A 14,422-nucleotide genomic window follows, 5' to 3' on the forward strand; every position below is an offset into this window, starting at 1 on the left:
GGTCTAGACTGGCTATATACTACTGCCACTTCTGGTATCTCACAATGACAATCAGATTTGAGATGACGTTAAAAACACGACACTCCATCCCAGCAGATCTCTCCACCACCTCTCCCTCTAACCTATTCGTGTTCAGGACCTTAAACATTACAAAAAACTTCCCAGAATGGACAACCAAGTGTGTGACCAGCTAAATGGACTATGATCATAAGAAGAATCTCCAAAAAGGGACCTGCAGAGCTGGCCAAAGTTGACAGCTTAATAGAAACCATAAACTGTGAGCCTATCACACTTCACCCATCACACTGCTAAGTGCTATGTCCCATAACACCATAACCACACCTCGGTGGTCCTCGCGGTCAACATGGAAATTCTTCATACATATCATCAAAACAAAGATAACATCCTTCCAACCACACATCATGCGCTGTGTATCATGTATATAATTGAGTACCTTAAGTTTTCTGACAGCATCTTTTACGACTTCTGTTCCTTTCGGCTGCTCCACTTCGGTACTGCCTAGAAACTAGAAGAATTGCAATTAGAAACATAATTAGGGACACATGCAAAGTTTACCTAAATCAACTCAAGATAAGCAAAAGTACTGCACAATAAAAATGCAAACTAACTTATACTTTCTGGCTATAATAATAAAATATTTGGATTCATGTGCATAGTTTAATTTTTAAAAGTGTTGATGAGGGCCTATGGCACTCAAATCTCAGCTGCACATTTCTGAACAGAGTTACTTGCATTTTGGTCGAGTCATAAAGAGTTTTGGGCGTTTGCTCATATGTTTGGTGCACGTTTCAGACGAAGTTGTGATTCACAAGGAACCCCAGGAAACTCCTGGTAAGGAGCAATTGTTGGATTCTTAAAGGCCTGCTGAAATGTGCACATACGTCGGCTTTAACAGCAGCAGGTGCATATCACTGAATATGTGCATTTGGAATTGGCAAGTTCTTGTTTGTGTTTCTCCAGATGGAAAGTGTTCTACCGCCTACGCCCTCCCCCCACGAATAACCCCTTTCCATTAAACCACAATCAACTATGAGCAGAGAGGTTGCTCTCCCATATATGAACACAAACCCAGAACTATTCCTGGCCTTCTGCTGCGATTTTCAGGTTTGCAAAGTGTTTGTGACTATCAAAAAACATACCGATTTGATGGTATTGATCTCCAGATACCAACAACCTTCCCATTTGAGATTTACACACAATTAAAATTATGATATACTGTTTTAAAATTATGTCAGGATAACCTCCTGACGTATATGCGTATTCACATTCTTTGAGTCACAAACTTAAATCAGTCCTTGTAAATTATGTTCTTTCTGCTCATGAGTGACTATGTTCAATGGCTTGCACTGCTGAACATACTACAATAACCAAGAAATAATTGTTTAATGGGAAATCAAATCGTATTGTTTACTATTATTCTAAGTAAGCATCATTTGATGAAAAATACTAGCGAAGGTTAGATTGAAGCCTTCAGCCACAGCCTAAACCATTTTGTTGTATAGATATTACCTACCACACATTACGTTTGACCGTGTACAATGTGGGTTGAGCATAAGCCCTGAACTTTCTCTCTGCACGAGTCCTATGTCCTCGGTTTGAACTTAGGACCTGGTCTTTGGGCAATTCAGCTCCCTACTGGGAACGGTTGGCTAAAGGTCCTGGTTTCTGGCCAGGCCCTGTGACCAACCCAGCTGTGACTGGCCAGCTCCCCGCTGTGCATGGCCTTAGACCTTGCACACGTTAAGTTGGGTGCAAGTTCTGCACCCAACCCTCTGCAGACACTCAAACCACATTTTCATTTTAAATATTTTTTTTCACGTACTGCAGTAACAGCCATGCATACTGCAGTATTGTGGTACTCTCGGGGTGAAGCTTTAGTAGCTGCTCATGTGAGAGTACTGCTGTACCTCATGAGAGGGTTGGGCTAGATCTCATGGGAGTATACCTAACCTGTGGAATGAAAAACATTCTATTTATGTTGGCCTCTGAGGGGTGTCCCTTTGGAAACCCTACCACCATGTATTGCTGTCCCCTTAATCATATTCTGAAAACTTCTTGAGGACTCAAGGGCTGACTCCCACAGTCCTGTAATGGTGAACACAAGTTTGTTTTTTAATTGTAGTTAGCCAATCACATAACTCGGTATTGCAGGACACAGACCAGTCCTTCTACATCTAAATGACAAAAGGGAGAAAAAAATCCCTGAGTCAATCAGAAGAACTTATTTGTTTTTAGTTTTTGGTACCGTGAGACCCCTGCAGGACCATTCGCCCTCATATACCTATCTTTTTAACCCCACGTAGACCAACCGAAGCTCTTCTTTCAAAGGTAACTTCACAAAAATGGCCAAAAGAATTTACACCTAATCACAAAAAGCACACAATGTTTTCAGTGGGAATTAACAAGGGCAGTAAACGCTTCGGGGCACCTATTGTTTTTTACCCCATTTAAAACTTTCCATGCGGGAACCAAAGTGGATTAACTTTTTGGGAAAGTTTAATGAAGATTTGTTGAATACATATCTTAGTTTATACTCAAAAACCTTACAGTGTCACTGGAAAACAACAAAAGGTAAAGGGGCTTTGTAGTCAGGTGAAATGTGAGTTAGAACATACAGTTTTGAACAAACAAGGCCACTGAAATTCACCAGTTATACTTTTCACAAGTAAATACAAGTCATGCCCTAAGGTAACTAACTCACACCCCAATCATGTACAGTATTCTCATCAATAATTCCAATGCAAATGTTGCAGTGTTATTATCAATGATGTCATAGAACATATCATGAGAGATGTAATATGTGGGGTAATTAGAAGTGCACAGTGAGGGAGTGGCCAAGCCCGGAAGGCAAACACCCTTCCCCTAACTACCTGGAGCCAAATTCCCCCTCCCCAGACACCAAACCTAGTATATATAAAGCAGATCTATCTTCTTTCTAAAAAATTATGAAACAATGTTTATTAATGCTTTTTAAAACGTGTTCAACAAACGTTTATTAAAATACATTCCTGTGACTCCTTCTTTATACATAGCTTTTGTTATTGAATTGTGTGGGTGAACACTATAATAATAAATAGCCAGAGACACACTTTTGTTTCTTAAAAAATATGACCCTGACTCATTTTTTTCCAATTTTGTAGCTCAAAAAGCTTAATCATAAAAACAACCTAAAGAGGACCTTGTATTTGTTTTTATAAGTCTTCAGGCCACATAAAATGGAGCCATGCCATCAGCCCCTAAATGGTACAGTATTACTAGCTATAGAACAAACTCCCATGTTTGGAAAGTACTTTACAAAAATATGATGAGTTCTTCTGGGGTCATGGGTTCAATGACCCAGGATACTTACTGTTTTTACCAGTGTTTCTGGGGGGCTACAGAACGTCTATGGCCCCCACCAGAATTTAAAAGAAACATTCTTGGTTGTGCTCCTGACCTTTCAAGGGGCATAGGGACATCACCAAAAACAAGCAATGAGTAAATAGCTTTTCAGGGCATAATGAGATGTTCCTTGGAAGTGCAGTTAATGGAAAAATTAGCAGCTGAGGAAGCTCACTTTTTTTTTTAACTTTTTGGCTTTTTAAAAAATTTATCTGGGTGGCCAACTCCTGGGACACCAAATGTTTTTGTATAAAGGGGCTGTGGTGGACTCCCAAGGACCCATGGCCCTGTCAGCTCCCTGCAAGTGCCCCATTTCTTGGGGCCTTGCAGGAGCCACCATTAGGTTTTTAAAATGTAAATAGGTGCCCTTTTGCCATCCAAGGGCAGCCCACACTATTATTATTTTTGTTTTATTTAAGGTGTGTGCTGGAACCCAACCGGGGCACCCCACGCCTTAACTTTTGATGCAGGCCAATAGTGAATTCCAGGGTTCCCACAGTCCTGGAGGCTCACTGCTCTTATAGGAGCAGTCTTTTTCATTTTGAATTGGAGAGCCTGGTGCCCATCACGGTCACTTCATAGCACATCCCTCATTGGGGGCCATACAAGCTCCCCTGTCTGCACCCAAAGTGTGTGCAGTAGGCACCAGCACTGATTCCATACCCAGGGAGCACTTTTCCTTTGCTCTTGCAGGGAGGAGGCAATTCAAAGTATTTCCCTGCCTGAAGGTGCACAGAAGGAAAAGTTTTGTTCTCCCATCCAGCGGAACCTGCTTTGTGCCCCCATCAGGTGGGACAACACTGACGATCCCCTGACTATGCCTGGGGCAGGTAAGCAGACCAAACCTAAACCAGGCCTATGGGGTTCATTATATGGCTCTAGGAGGGGAACCATGTGGACCCCCATTACCATTTCTAAATTTGCAGCCTTGGCTTGAAGATGTTCCTGGGGTCTCTTCGAGCTCAGGGAGGTGGGCCATGTAGCCCTCCCTCCCTCCCTTTTTTTAAATAATATTGGCTTAGGGGGATACAGACTATGGGGCTTCTTAGGGGCTTGGAGAGTGGGCCATGTGGCCCCACCCCTTTATTTTTGACAAGGCCTCAGGGGATGTGGTCCCCAGGGCGTTTTTAGAAGTGAGGAGGGAAGGCCACATGTCCTCGCCTCTTAAATATCATATGTACTCTGTGGGAGATACTCTTGGAAATGAATGGGAGCCCAAACTTTTTGCTGGTGATCCCTTGCAAATGTGGGCCAAAATTAAAAAACAAAAAACTGTTTTTAGCCCCAAGCATGGTCTCCACCACCAGGCCTAGGGAGTCAGGATATCTATCTCCTGCCCTGATACCTTTTTTCACATATTGATTTTTAGAACTAGGGACTAAGTCCTGAGTCCTGAGATGGCTGCCACCACATTGTTGTTGATGTGGTGGTAGCCAACCAGATCTCAGTATGATATCTATCAGGTCTGTAGAGGCTCCATGGCTTGATATATACAAGGTTTTGAACATTAATTGCTCATAAACTGCTGAGCAGTTGTGCACCAACTCACACAAACCCTCTGTCTGGACCAAGATCTAGCTTTCTACCAAATTTAGAGTAAATTCCTTCAGCAATTTGGGCTATAGCTGTGTCTAAAGTTCCTATAGAAAAATGAATGGGGAAAATGTGCCCACCCCCCTTTTGACAAACCACCCAAAACGTTTGAACAGCAAACTTATTAAAAAAGTAGCACTTTTTTGGAATGTTTCGTGGAGATTCATCAGATGATAACATTCAAACATGAGATGTATCTCTCCTAAATTTTTCAAAATATATAAAATTGTTGCTTACTGTATCATCATAGAGAAATATTTGCTTTATTTAACATAATATTCTCCAAATGTAAAAATTAATTGCTTTTTCATAAAGGACCAAACATTAAGTAAATAACAATTCCCTACACACATAGAGATTACATGTAACATATTCTATAGACAATATAACAAAATAATAAACCAAGGATCATATAAATATTTACATTTAATTACCAACAATGTACAAAAAGAAACATACCTACTGATAGACAAATGCAATTGAAACAAAGAAGACAAACATTAGATAAATGTGTGCTCATAAGTATAAGACAGCCAAAAAGTTAATTGTTCATATCAAATTTTCACACAGGTAGCCCATATACTTGCAGATTCCACATTCAGTGCCAAAGAGCAATTGTCAATTTTAAGCACAGTAGCTCCTTTGCTAGCCACTTAGTGATCTTCAGACTTCACATGCTTTAAGTGATTGACACTCTTTGATTATAATAATATGGCATTAAGTACTCTTTTATTTTGTCTTGATAATTGCCTTAGCAATGGCCACTTTGTAATCCTTCGCTTTATCTTGCTGCCGGACAGATACATTTGTCACATTTAAATAATGTTCCCAGGGTTTCTCTCCTTATTAAGTCAAGGACCACTTTTGCCTTGATTTCTAGATTCATCGATGGCGCCAACATTTTTAGCAACCAAAAAGTAAATTTCCCATGGAAACACAATACTAACTATAACTATAAATATTATACACATAGAAATATATATATATATATATACATATATATATATATATATCACTGAAAAAAACAAAGGTTAAAGTGATGCCACTGTTAGGTATTGTTAATACTATACTACTTTAGGCTAAAAGTAACCTTAGAAAATCACTGTAAAAAAGAAAAGCTAAAGCGACATTATAATTAGCAGAAAATGTCAGTTAAATCATGTTGTTTTAAGCAAACCAAACCACTGAAATTCACCAGTTATTTTTATCTTAAGTCACTATACCTCGTGTCCTTGCCATGCACAGTGTTGCTACCAACATGGCATTTCAGATGCTGCAATTATGTTATCAATGATGTCATAGAACTCATAAAAAAAGTGATGGTAAGGAAATAGGGAGGTAATTAGCAGTGAAATCAAGCTTGTATTGGAAGAAGACCTCTACACATAGTTTTCTACATGAAAGTAGTTTTAATCAAAGGTCACTTTTAAGTAATATTCCTTATGGTGAATTTTTAACATTGACATTTCTAATAATAGAGGGTACAAAAAGGAAGCTATTCAACAAGGCTGGGAGAGAGTCAAATGGAGCAAAAATCTGAATTGCAAATTCTGAAGAAAAAGGTTCAATGACAAGACAACAAGATAAAATTGATCATTACTTACAACAAGGAGCAAACAAAACATTTTAGAAATAGAAAAAGATTGGCATTTATTGGGGAATTTATAGGCGAACTTCCATTGATAACATTTCTTACAGCACCAGCACTAAACAATGTGCTAATCAGAAGCCATTTTGAAGAAAAATGTCACAAGAAGATTTGGATACCCATGAAACCTATGAGCTTCAAACACTTATAGCTGTTGGAAATGCGAAGCATATTGAAATGAATACCGAAATAGAAAAGTGAACACAATTTGTTGTTTTGAAAGAAAATGCCATTTGAAATGTATTGGTAGCACAACATGCTTGCTACACAAAAGCATTTGGAAGCATGGAAGAGCTGTAAACAATAAGGATGCAGCCTATCAAACAACTAAGCATTACAGAAATAATCATTCAGATGAACAGCAAACCACAAAGTACTACAGCACAGATGTTGTACCAAGTCGAGAATGCGGTGGCAATCAGACTTGAGGATTAAGACAACTTGAATGATAATGCAATGTCAAGCTTCAGACCCTTGTACCTCATGTGCATAACAATGACAAATAACTCAATGTATACATTTAGCATGATAAAAGAAAAGAATCATTGACTGGTAATACAAAAAAACTACAGTACAAACACAAATCTGACATTCGTTTTCTCAACCACAAATTTGTGAATTATTCAACACAAGATTAAAGATAACATGGCACTGGGCATGAAGACTGAAAAGCAAAACTCCTGCACAGGTACGCAATTAGAAAACTGTAAAGGCTGATATATACACATAAAGGAGATTCACTTAGGGAAGAATATTATCAAAGAATTAAATGACAATGATGATCCATAAGGTGCAATCCCCCACACAGGGTTAGTGAAAAAAATGCATGGATTCCAGCATTTTATTTTCAGCAGTATAATTTTCCATAAAGGAGTTATTGTAATTAGGGCCTGAAGGGGACTGTTTGAGTTTGGTAAACTAATTTAGCACATAATAAATCCATGGACCACATCTTCCAATGTGCTTTGAAACACTTTTAGGGGAGATATATGTTATGTTATGACCAAGACTGCAGTGGCCAGGTTTGCTTTTTATCACCTAAATAAAAGGAAATACTTGTCACACGCTACCTCAGACTAATGTTTGCAACCATTTTTTGGTAACTGAGTAGTTTTAGTTAGGTCAGCTGTTCTATAGAAAAGGGTTTTTTGTGTTGTTAATAACTTTTGCCCCATTTGATGAATCTCCTCAAAATATTCTAGAAAGCTGCCACTTTTTAACTAGTTTATGCATGGAAACATTAAGGGCGATCTGTCATGTGGGGGCCGAGATGCAACGAGTGGTACCAAAATGTAAAATCCCCAAGCATTTTCCATAGATTTCTTTAAGAAGTGCTACAGCAAAAACTGCTGAACAGAACTACACCAAATTCAACAGGAAACTAGATTTTAGCCCTCAGGCTATGTTTTTTGTGATTTGATGTAAATTTGCTCAGTATTTTTTTTTTTTATTTTTTTTTTTTTTAGAAATTATGGGTCAAAAATATTTGTTTATCTGGGGCGGTAGCCCCCTTCATCGATCAACTATAGGACCTGGGGAACAAATTCCCAGGGTCGAAATGTGTACTTAAGTGGGAGAGTGGCCAGAAGTCCCCCTCTCTGTGAGCTATAATAGGCCCTAAGTAGCCCACCTCTGTGTCCAAAATTTGGAAAACAAATCAAGGGGTCGTGCAGACACCCACCCAAGTAATTAAAATGTCACAAAGACCCTATTCCGTGGGGCCAATAAACATTTTAAAATTAAAGGGGCTGTGCGGACCACCTCCCCAATCATTTAAAAGGCATCAGGGATGGCCTGAGCAGACTACCTGCTGCTGTTTTGCACTCTGACATGTTCTCTCCAAAGGTTTGTTAGCTTGCCCACTGTTCTCTTGGGAAGGTCTCAGGGACATCAAAGACCTCCCACAAGGGACCCACACCATTTGCTTGTGACACTTGGAGAGCGGTGCCCTCATAAGTGCCCACATCATCTGCTGGGTTGGAGTGAGCGCGAAAATAAGAATTGTGGCCCCTGCATCGTGTGACCTCAGCACACATAAGTGTCTTGTTTTTGGTGAGCGGATTCACCGGTTTGTCAATCATGCTACAGCTCCCTCCTGCGTCATGCCAACTGCATGCTTATTGTGTGCAGTGTCCGATTCACAGGTTGCGACCCATGGGCGCAAAACTATAGAAGTGGCTCATTCTACCCAATGCGGCACTACTGAACTTTTGCCATGGTGTGTGACCAGGATTGTCTAGTGCAACCTGTATCAATGCACACCAGGTGCTGTGCCTCAGTTCCAGGGAGGTACTGAATTTGCATCTCTTCGATTGTGTGTGATTGGAACTGTCTGGTGCGATTCAGCGCACACCAGACGTGGTGCCTCATTTCTTGGGAGGCACAGGTTGGTAACTTCATTGTAAGTGATCAGAACTGTCTGTTGTGACCCATTTAGAGAGAGGCACCTAATTTGCAACTCACCCTTGTGGGTGAAACCAGAATTGTCTGGTGCAACTTGGATCATCATGCACCAGACATGGTGCCCGGAATTCCATGGATTGAACTGTGATCAACAAGTGCCTGACGGGTGCCTCTAACTACCGAGAGGCTACCCTGCTACATCCCCGTCTTCATCAATTGTTCCTTTTGGGCCCTATGTGTGGCAAACTACCTGCCCCATCCTCATCTTGTTCCCGACAACAGCATGTGCCATGTAATATTGACAGGACCGGGCGTGTGTGGCGAGAATAACTGAATGGGCTGAAGGAACACTTCAGAGAGTGATTAGAAGTAGGTCAAGAGACTGCTGTTTAACCCATTCCACAGTGCTTTACAGAACTGGGCTGGTGCTGAAAGGCACATTAGGGAATCCTTTGATTGATCAAACTATTGCCCTCAGCTGCATCTGCTCCACATCCTGTGGGTGAACTTCCTGAGTGGTGGCCAACCCCCTTTGGGTGGTCAACTGCCTCCTAATTAGTCCTGCTACTTACCCCCCACCCTCTTCCCTGGGACCTCAACTAAGTGTGACTCTGGCTGAGAGCAGCCTAATCTCAAGGGAGGGAGGTGATCCCTTTCTAAACTCTGGGTGTTGGGTAGTCGGGTGGGGGAAGAGGGTGGAAGAGGTTTTGGGCCATGGGGTCTGCATTGTGCTACCCACTGACCAGCAAGTCAATTGCACTGCATTACAGTGCTGTGTGAGTGTGTAAGTATGCTCCATTGGGACCTGTGTGATATCCATAGCACCGCATAATGGAGTTCAGTGAATGTGTGCATGTGGCAGTGCCTGCATGAAGACTGCTTGATAAGGATTACATTGACCACATGTGGCCTTCGCCCATGATGCTGCTAAAAGTGTGGTCATTATCTGTGTGCAGATATTTCTGAATCATTGTGATCCAGGGTGCATCCTAAAACTGTGTGGCATTGCATTATATTATTTGCCAGGGTGGTCAAATTTCTGACGTTTCACAGCACATAAGTACTGGTGGGGGTAATGTAGGATTTCTCCCAAGCGTGCATGCTACTGATGTCATTTTAAGGTGGTTAGGCCTAGTACTGATAGTAATATTATCAAGGGTGAATTATGCACAGAAGTTCATGATTTTTATTTTGTGTTAACTCGTGTGTATTGAATACAAACTGTGTTTGCATACCACAAGCGGGAAGTCTCTTCTGTGATGCTCAGTGTATTAATTGTGTGAAAGTGCGGTGCCAATGCTTTAATGCCTCTGTGATAAGCCTGACTGCTCAGTGCCAAGCTACCCAAGGATGAGCACAGGTTAAACAGTGATTGTTATCATCCACCACTGACGGGAGTAGTAGGTTCTGCCTGGCTGGGGCCCTTCCACAGCCAACCAGAATGTGCAGCCTCCAACAGGTCGATAAACATCTTAAAAGGGAGGGGCCACATGATCCACCTCTCTGAGCCTTCTATGACAGCGGGGACACCATGGCCCAGGACTGGCTTACAAAGTGTATCTCAGGGAGCACACCACTTAGAAACAGTAATTTCCCTGTCTGAACCGGCACAGGCAGGGAAAGTTGTGTTTGGGCCCACCTGCTGGGAGCATTTTCAAACCTCCCACTCTCTGGGGGCAAACACCAAGGCTGCTTCCAGCAGGCAGGAGCACAAAAATGTTCCCACCGGCTGGGAGTCGAAAAATGCCCCCACCCGTTGGGAGCAAACTTGACATCTGTTTGCTTGCAGGCACTGATGCAAGCATAGGAACACCTCAAGATTTTACTCCTGCCCGAAGTAGCAGCATGCGTGGAGTGGACTGGGGCTGCAGGGACCCTGGGGCTCCTCCCGCAGCCCCCAACATTATGTATTGATTGATATTGATAATTCTTATGGAACGCGAAAATGCTAGACAGTGTCTTGGCCCTAAGTCTACAAATGCATAAAGGGATAGACCAAAAATGAACCCAATCAACTAGATTCAACAAGAAAACAAACAAGTTTTAAGAAGCTTCCTAAAAAAAGGAAGATTCGACTCACATTTTAATTCAAGAGGTAGCCTATTTCATATTTTAGATGAGATAGGGGAAAAGGTCTTACCTTCCCAGCAACTTCTTCTAAATCTGGCAACATTAAGAGACCTAGAGGAAGCTAAGCGGAGGAGTCTCCTTAGAGTACACGAGGTACAGTGTTTTACACAATAGGCTGGACTTTTGCCATATAAGTAATTGTGCACTAGACATAGGGGGTTATTCCAATTTTGGAGGAAGTGGTAATCCGTCCTAAAAGTGACGGTAAAGTGACGGATATACCACCAGGCGTATTACGAGTCCATTATATCCTATGGAACTCGTAATACGGCTGGTGGTAAATCCGTCACATTTGGGACGGATTACCACCTCCTCCAAAGTTGGAATAACCCCCATAGTGCTTTGAACAAAACTCTTTTTTTTACAGGAAGCCAATGCACCTCCTGCAGTGCTTCAGCTACTGATAAAAACTTAAGAATTTTCTTCAAGAGATGTGCTGCAGCATTTTGTACACCCTGCAGTTTTCTTAAAGAGTACTGCTGGTGGATGCCATAGATGGCCACCAACGCACCCCCAATGTTAAATGTAGTCCCTTGGGATGGGGTCTTCGGGACCTAACATGGCTCAGAGAAGGGGCCACATGGCTGCCAACCCCTTTTAAGATACATACACAGACTGTGGAATGGGGTTCCCAGGGCCATAACAGGATCAGGGGGGGGGGGCTCACATAGCTCCCTTTAATATGAAAAATCAGCAGTGGAATACCGTACAGTGGAGTGAAATAGCATAGAGTTGAGTGGTGTACAGTGTAGTAGGGTACAGTGAATTAGCACTGAGAAAACTGTTCTAAATTGGAGTGGTGTCTCATACAGTAGAGTGTAGTGTTGTGTCATACAGTGTTGGAAACTTTTGTAGAGTGGAGTAGAGTACTGTACAATAGAGTGTATGGGCATAGAGCTGAGTGGAAATTTGGAGAGTGTAGTGTAGAGTGCAGTAGAGTCTAGCAGAGTGGGTAGAGCGTAGTAAAGTTTTGTAGAGTGGAGTTAGATAGAGTGGAGGAGAATACATCACAGTGACATTGAGTGCCTTAACATACAGTGGAGTGGCATAAAGTGGAATAGCATACAGTGGAGTACAGTAGAATGGCATAGGATAGAGTAGCATAGAGAGGAATATTGTAGAGACAAATACTGTACAGTGGAGTGACATATGGTGGAGTGGAGCAACATAGACTAGAGTGGCATACAGTGGAGTGCCAGAGTGTAATAGCATACAGTGCAGTAGCAAACAGTGGAGTGGAGTAAACTCTAATAGCATATAATGTAGTCGTGTACAGTGGATTGGCGTACAGTTTAGATTGGAGTGATGTATTGTGGGGTGAGATAGAATGTAATAGCGTACAGTGGAGTGGGGTACAGTAGAGGGACTAAAATTGAAGTTGCATACAGTGTAATAGAATAGAGTGGAGTGATGTACAGTGGAATAGTGTAGAGTGAAGTACAGTAGAGTGGCAAAGGATAGAATAGCGTAGAGAGAGAAAAATATTGTAGAGAAGAATAGTGTACAGTGGAGTGACATATGGTGGAGTGGAGTAGACTGGCATGGTGTTCAGTGGAGTACAGTAAAGTGAAATAGTATATAGTGGGATGGCATAGAGTGGAGTGGTATCCAATGGACTAACATAGAATGGAGTGTCGCAAAGTGGAGTGGTTTACATTGGAGTGGCATAGAGTGGAGTAGGGTACAGTGGAGAGGCTTACAGTGGAATAGCATAAAGCAGAGTGGTGTACAGGAGAGTGGCTTAGACTGGAATAGTAAATAGTGGAGAAGCATACAGTGCAGTGGCATACAGTGAAGTGGGTAGAGTGAAGTGGCGTACACTTAAAGAGGGTACGGTGTAATAGCACATAGTTGAGTGGCGACAAATGGAATAGCATAGAATGGAGTGGGGTACAGCAGAGTTGCATACACTAGAGTGGAGTGGCATGCAGTGGAATAGCGTGGAGTGGCATATAGTAGAATGGCGTAGAGTGAAATAGCATATTCTGGAGTAGCATATAGCGAGTGGCATACAGTGGAGAGGCATACACTGAAGAGGGGTAGAGTGGACTGCATATAGTGTAATAGCATAGAGTGGACTGAAGAAGAGTGGAGTTGTGTACAGTGTGTGCAGTGTAATAGCGTAAAATGGCGTAGTGTTGTACACTGGAGTGCAATAGTATATAATAGTGCATAGTGAAGTAGTGTACAGTGGAGTGTCGTATAATGGAGTATAGACTGGAGTGATGTACAGTGGCACGTGGTAGAGTGTAATAAAATTTAATGGTGCAGCATACATTGGAGTGGTGCCCAATTGAATAGCACAGAATTAAGTGACGTAGACTGGAGTGCCATACATTGGCATTGGAGTGGCATAGATTGGAGTAGCATACAGTGGAATGGCATACAGTGCTGTGTTGTGGAGTGGCATACATTAAAATAGAATAGAGTGGAGTGGTGTACAGTAGAATGGAGCAGAGTGGAATAGCGTATAGTGGAGCAGCACCCAGTGGAGTGTCATACAGTGGAGTAACTTAGACTGGAGTGGTGTAGAGTAGAGGTGCATACAGTGTAACAGCATAGAGTGTAGCGGTGTACAGTGGCATTGAGTATAGTGTAAAAGCACAGAGTGGAGTACTGTACAGTGGAGAGGCACAGAGTGAAGTGGCATATAGTGGAATGGCATATAACGAAGTCGATACAGTGCTGTGGTATATGAACTTATGTGAAATTTAACAGGAATGCAGATTGTGGTGTGCAGAGTAATGCAAAACATTGAGCTGCCTTGCATTTCACCAGATTTACCATTCAACCTAGAGCCACGCCTGGTGGTCTTGCGTTGCTTTGTAAATCTGAATTAAGTATTGAATTATCCATGCAACATGATGCGTGGCACAAGGGTACCACAATCCAAAAATACAGCTAAGGCTTTATTACATTTTAGACCATGGTACACTGTGGTAGCTTTGAAGTATGCTGTAGTACATGGTGATGACAAGCCAGTATATAATTGGGTAATGGATGTCTCTAGACAATGAAAAGGCAGCCATGTTGTTTTACTACAATTTGGCTTAATTAAAGTGATAAGTGGGGAACTGCATTTGTATTTTTTTATATATATTTTTAATGGGTTTACAGCCATGTACCACAGTAGTTTTGCAATTTTTTGTGAAATTCTGTGAAACTACTGCACTGACAGATATCACTAAGTCTAAATGCCCTATACCTTAAAAATACTTACCATACATAACTGCAGTACCCTGAAAG

At 41.7% G+C, this 14,422-nt stretch overlaps 1 protein-coding gene across 8 annotated transcripts in view; it reads right to left on the reverse strand.

Moving 5' to 3' along the window:
- The window catches only part of GULP1 (GULP PTB domain containing engulfment adaptor 1), a 1,895,686-nt gene that overhangs the window by 361,031 nt on the left and 1,520,233 nt on the right, over positions 1 to 14,422 (reverse strand). For all 8 annotated transcript variants that reach the window (XM_069225937.1, XM_069225932.1, XM_069225939.1 and 5 more), the window contains one exon: positions 455 to 526. In XM_069225937.1, coding sequence (XP_069082038.1) covers positions 455 to 526 — 72 coding nt within the window. The remainder of the gene's footprint in view (positions 1 to 454; positions 527 to 14,422) is intronic.

The sequence above is a fragment of the Pleurodeles waltl genome, chromosome 3_1 (genome assembly GCF_031143425.1).
Source record: "Pleurodeles waltl isolate 20211129_DDA chromosome 3_1, aPleWal1.hap1.20221129, whole genome shotgun sequence".
Lineage (NCBI taxonomy): Eukaryota > Metazoa > Chordata > Amphibia > Caudata > Salamandridae > Pleurodeles > Pleurodeles waltl.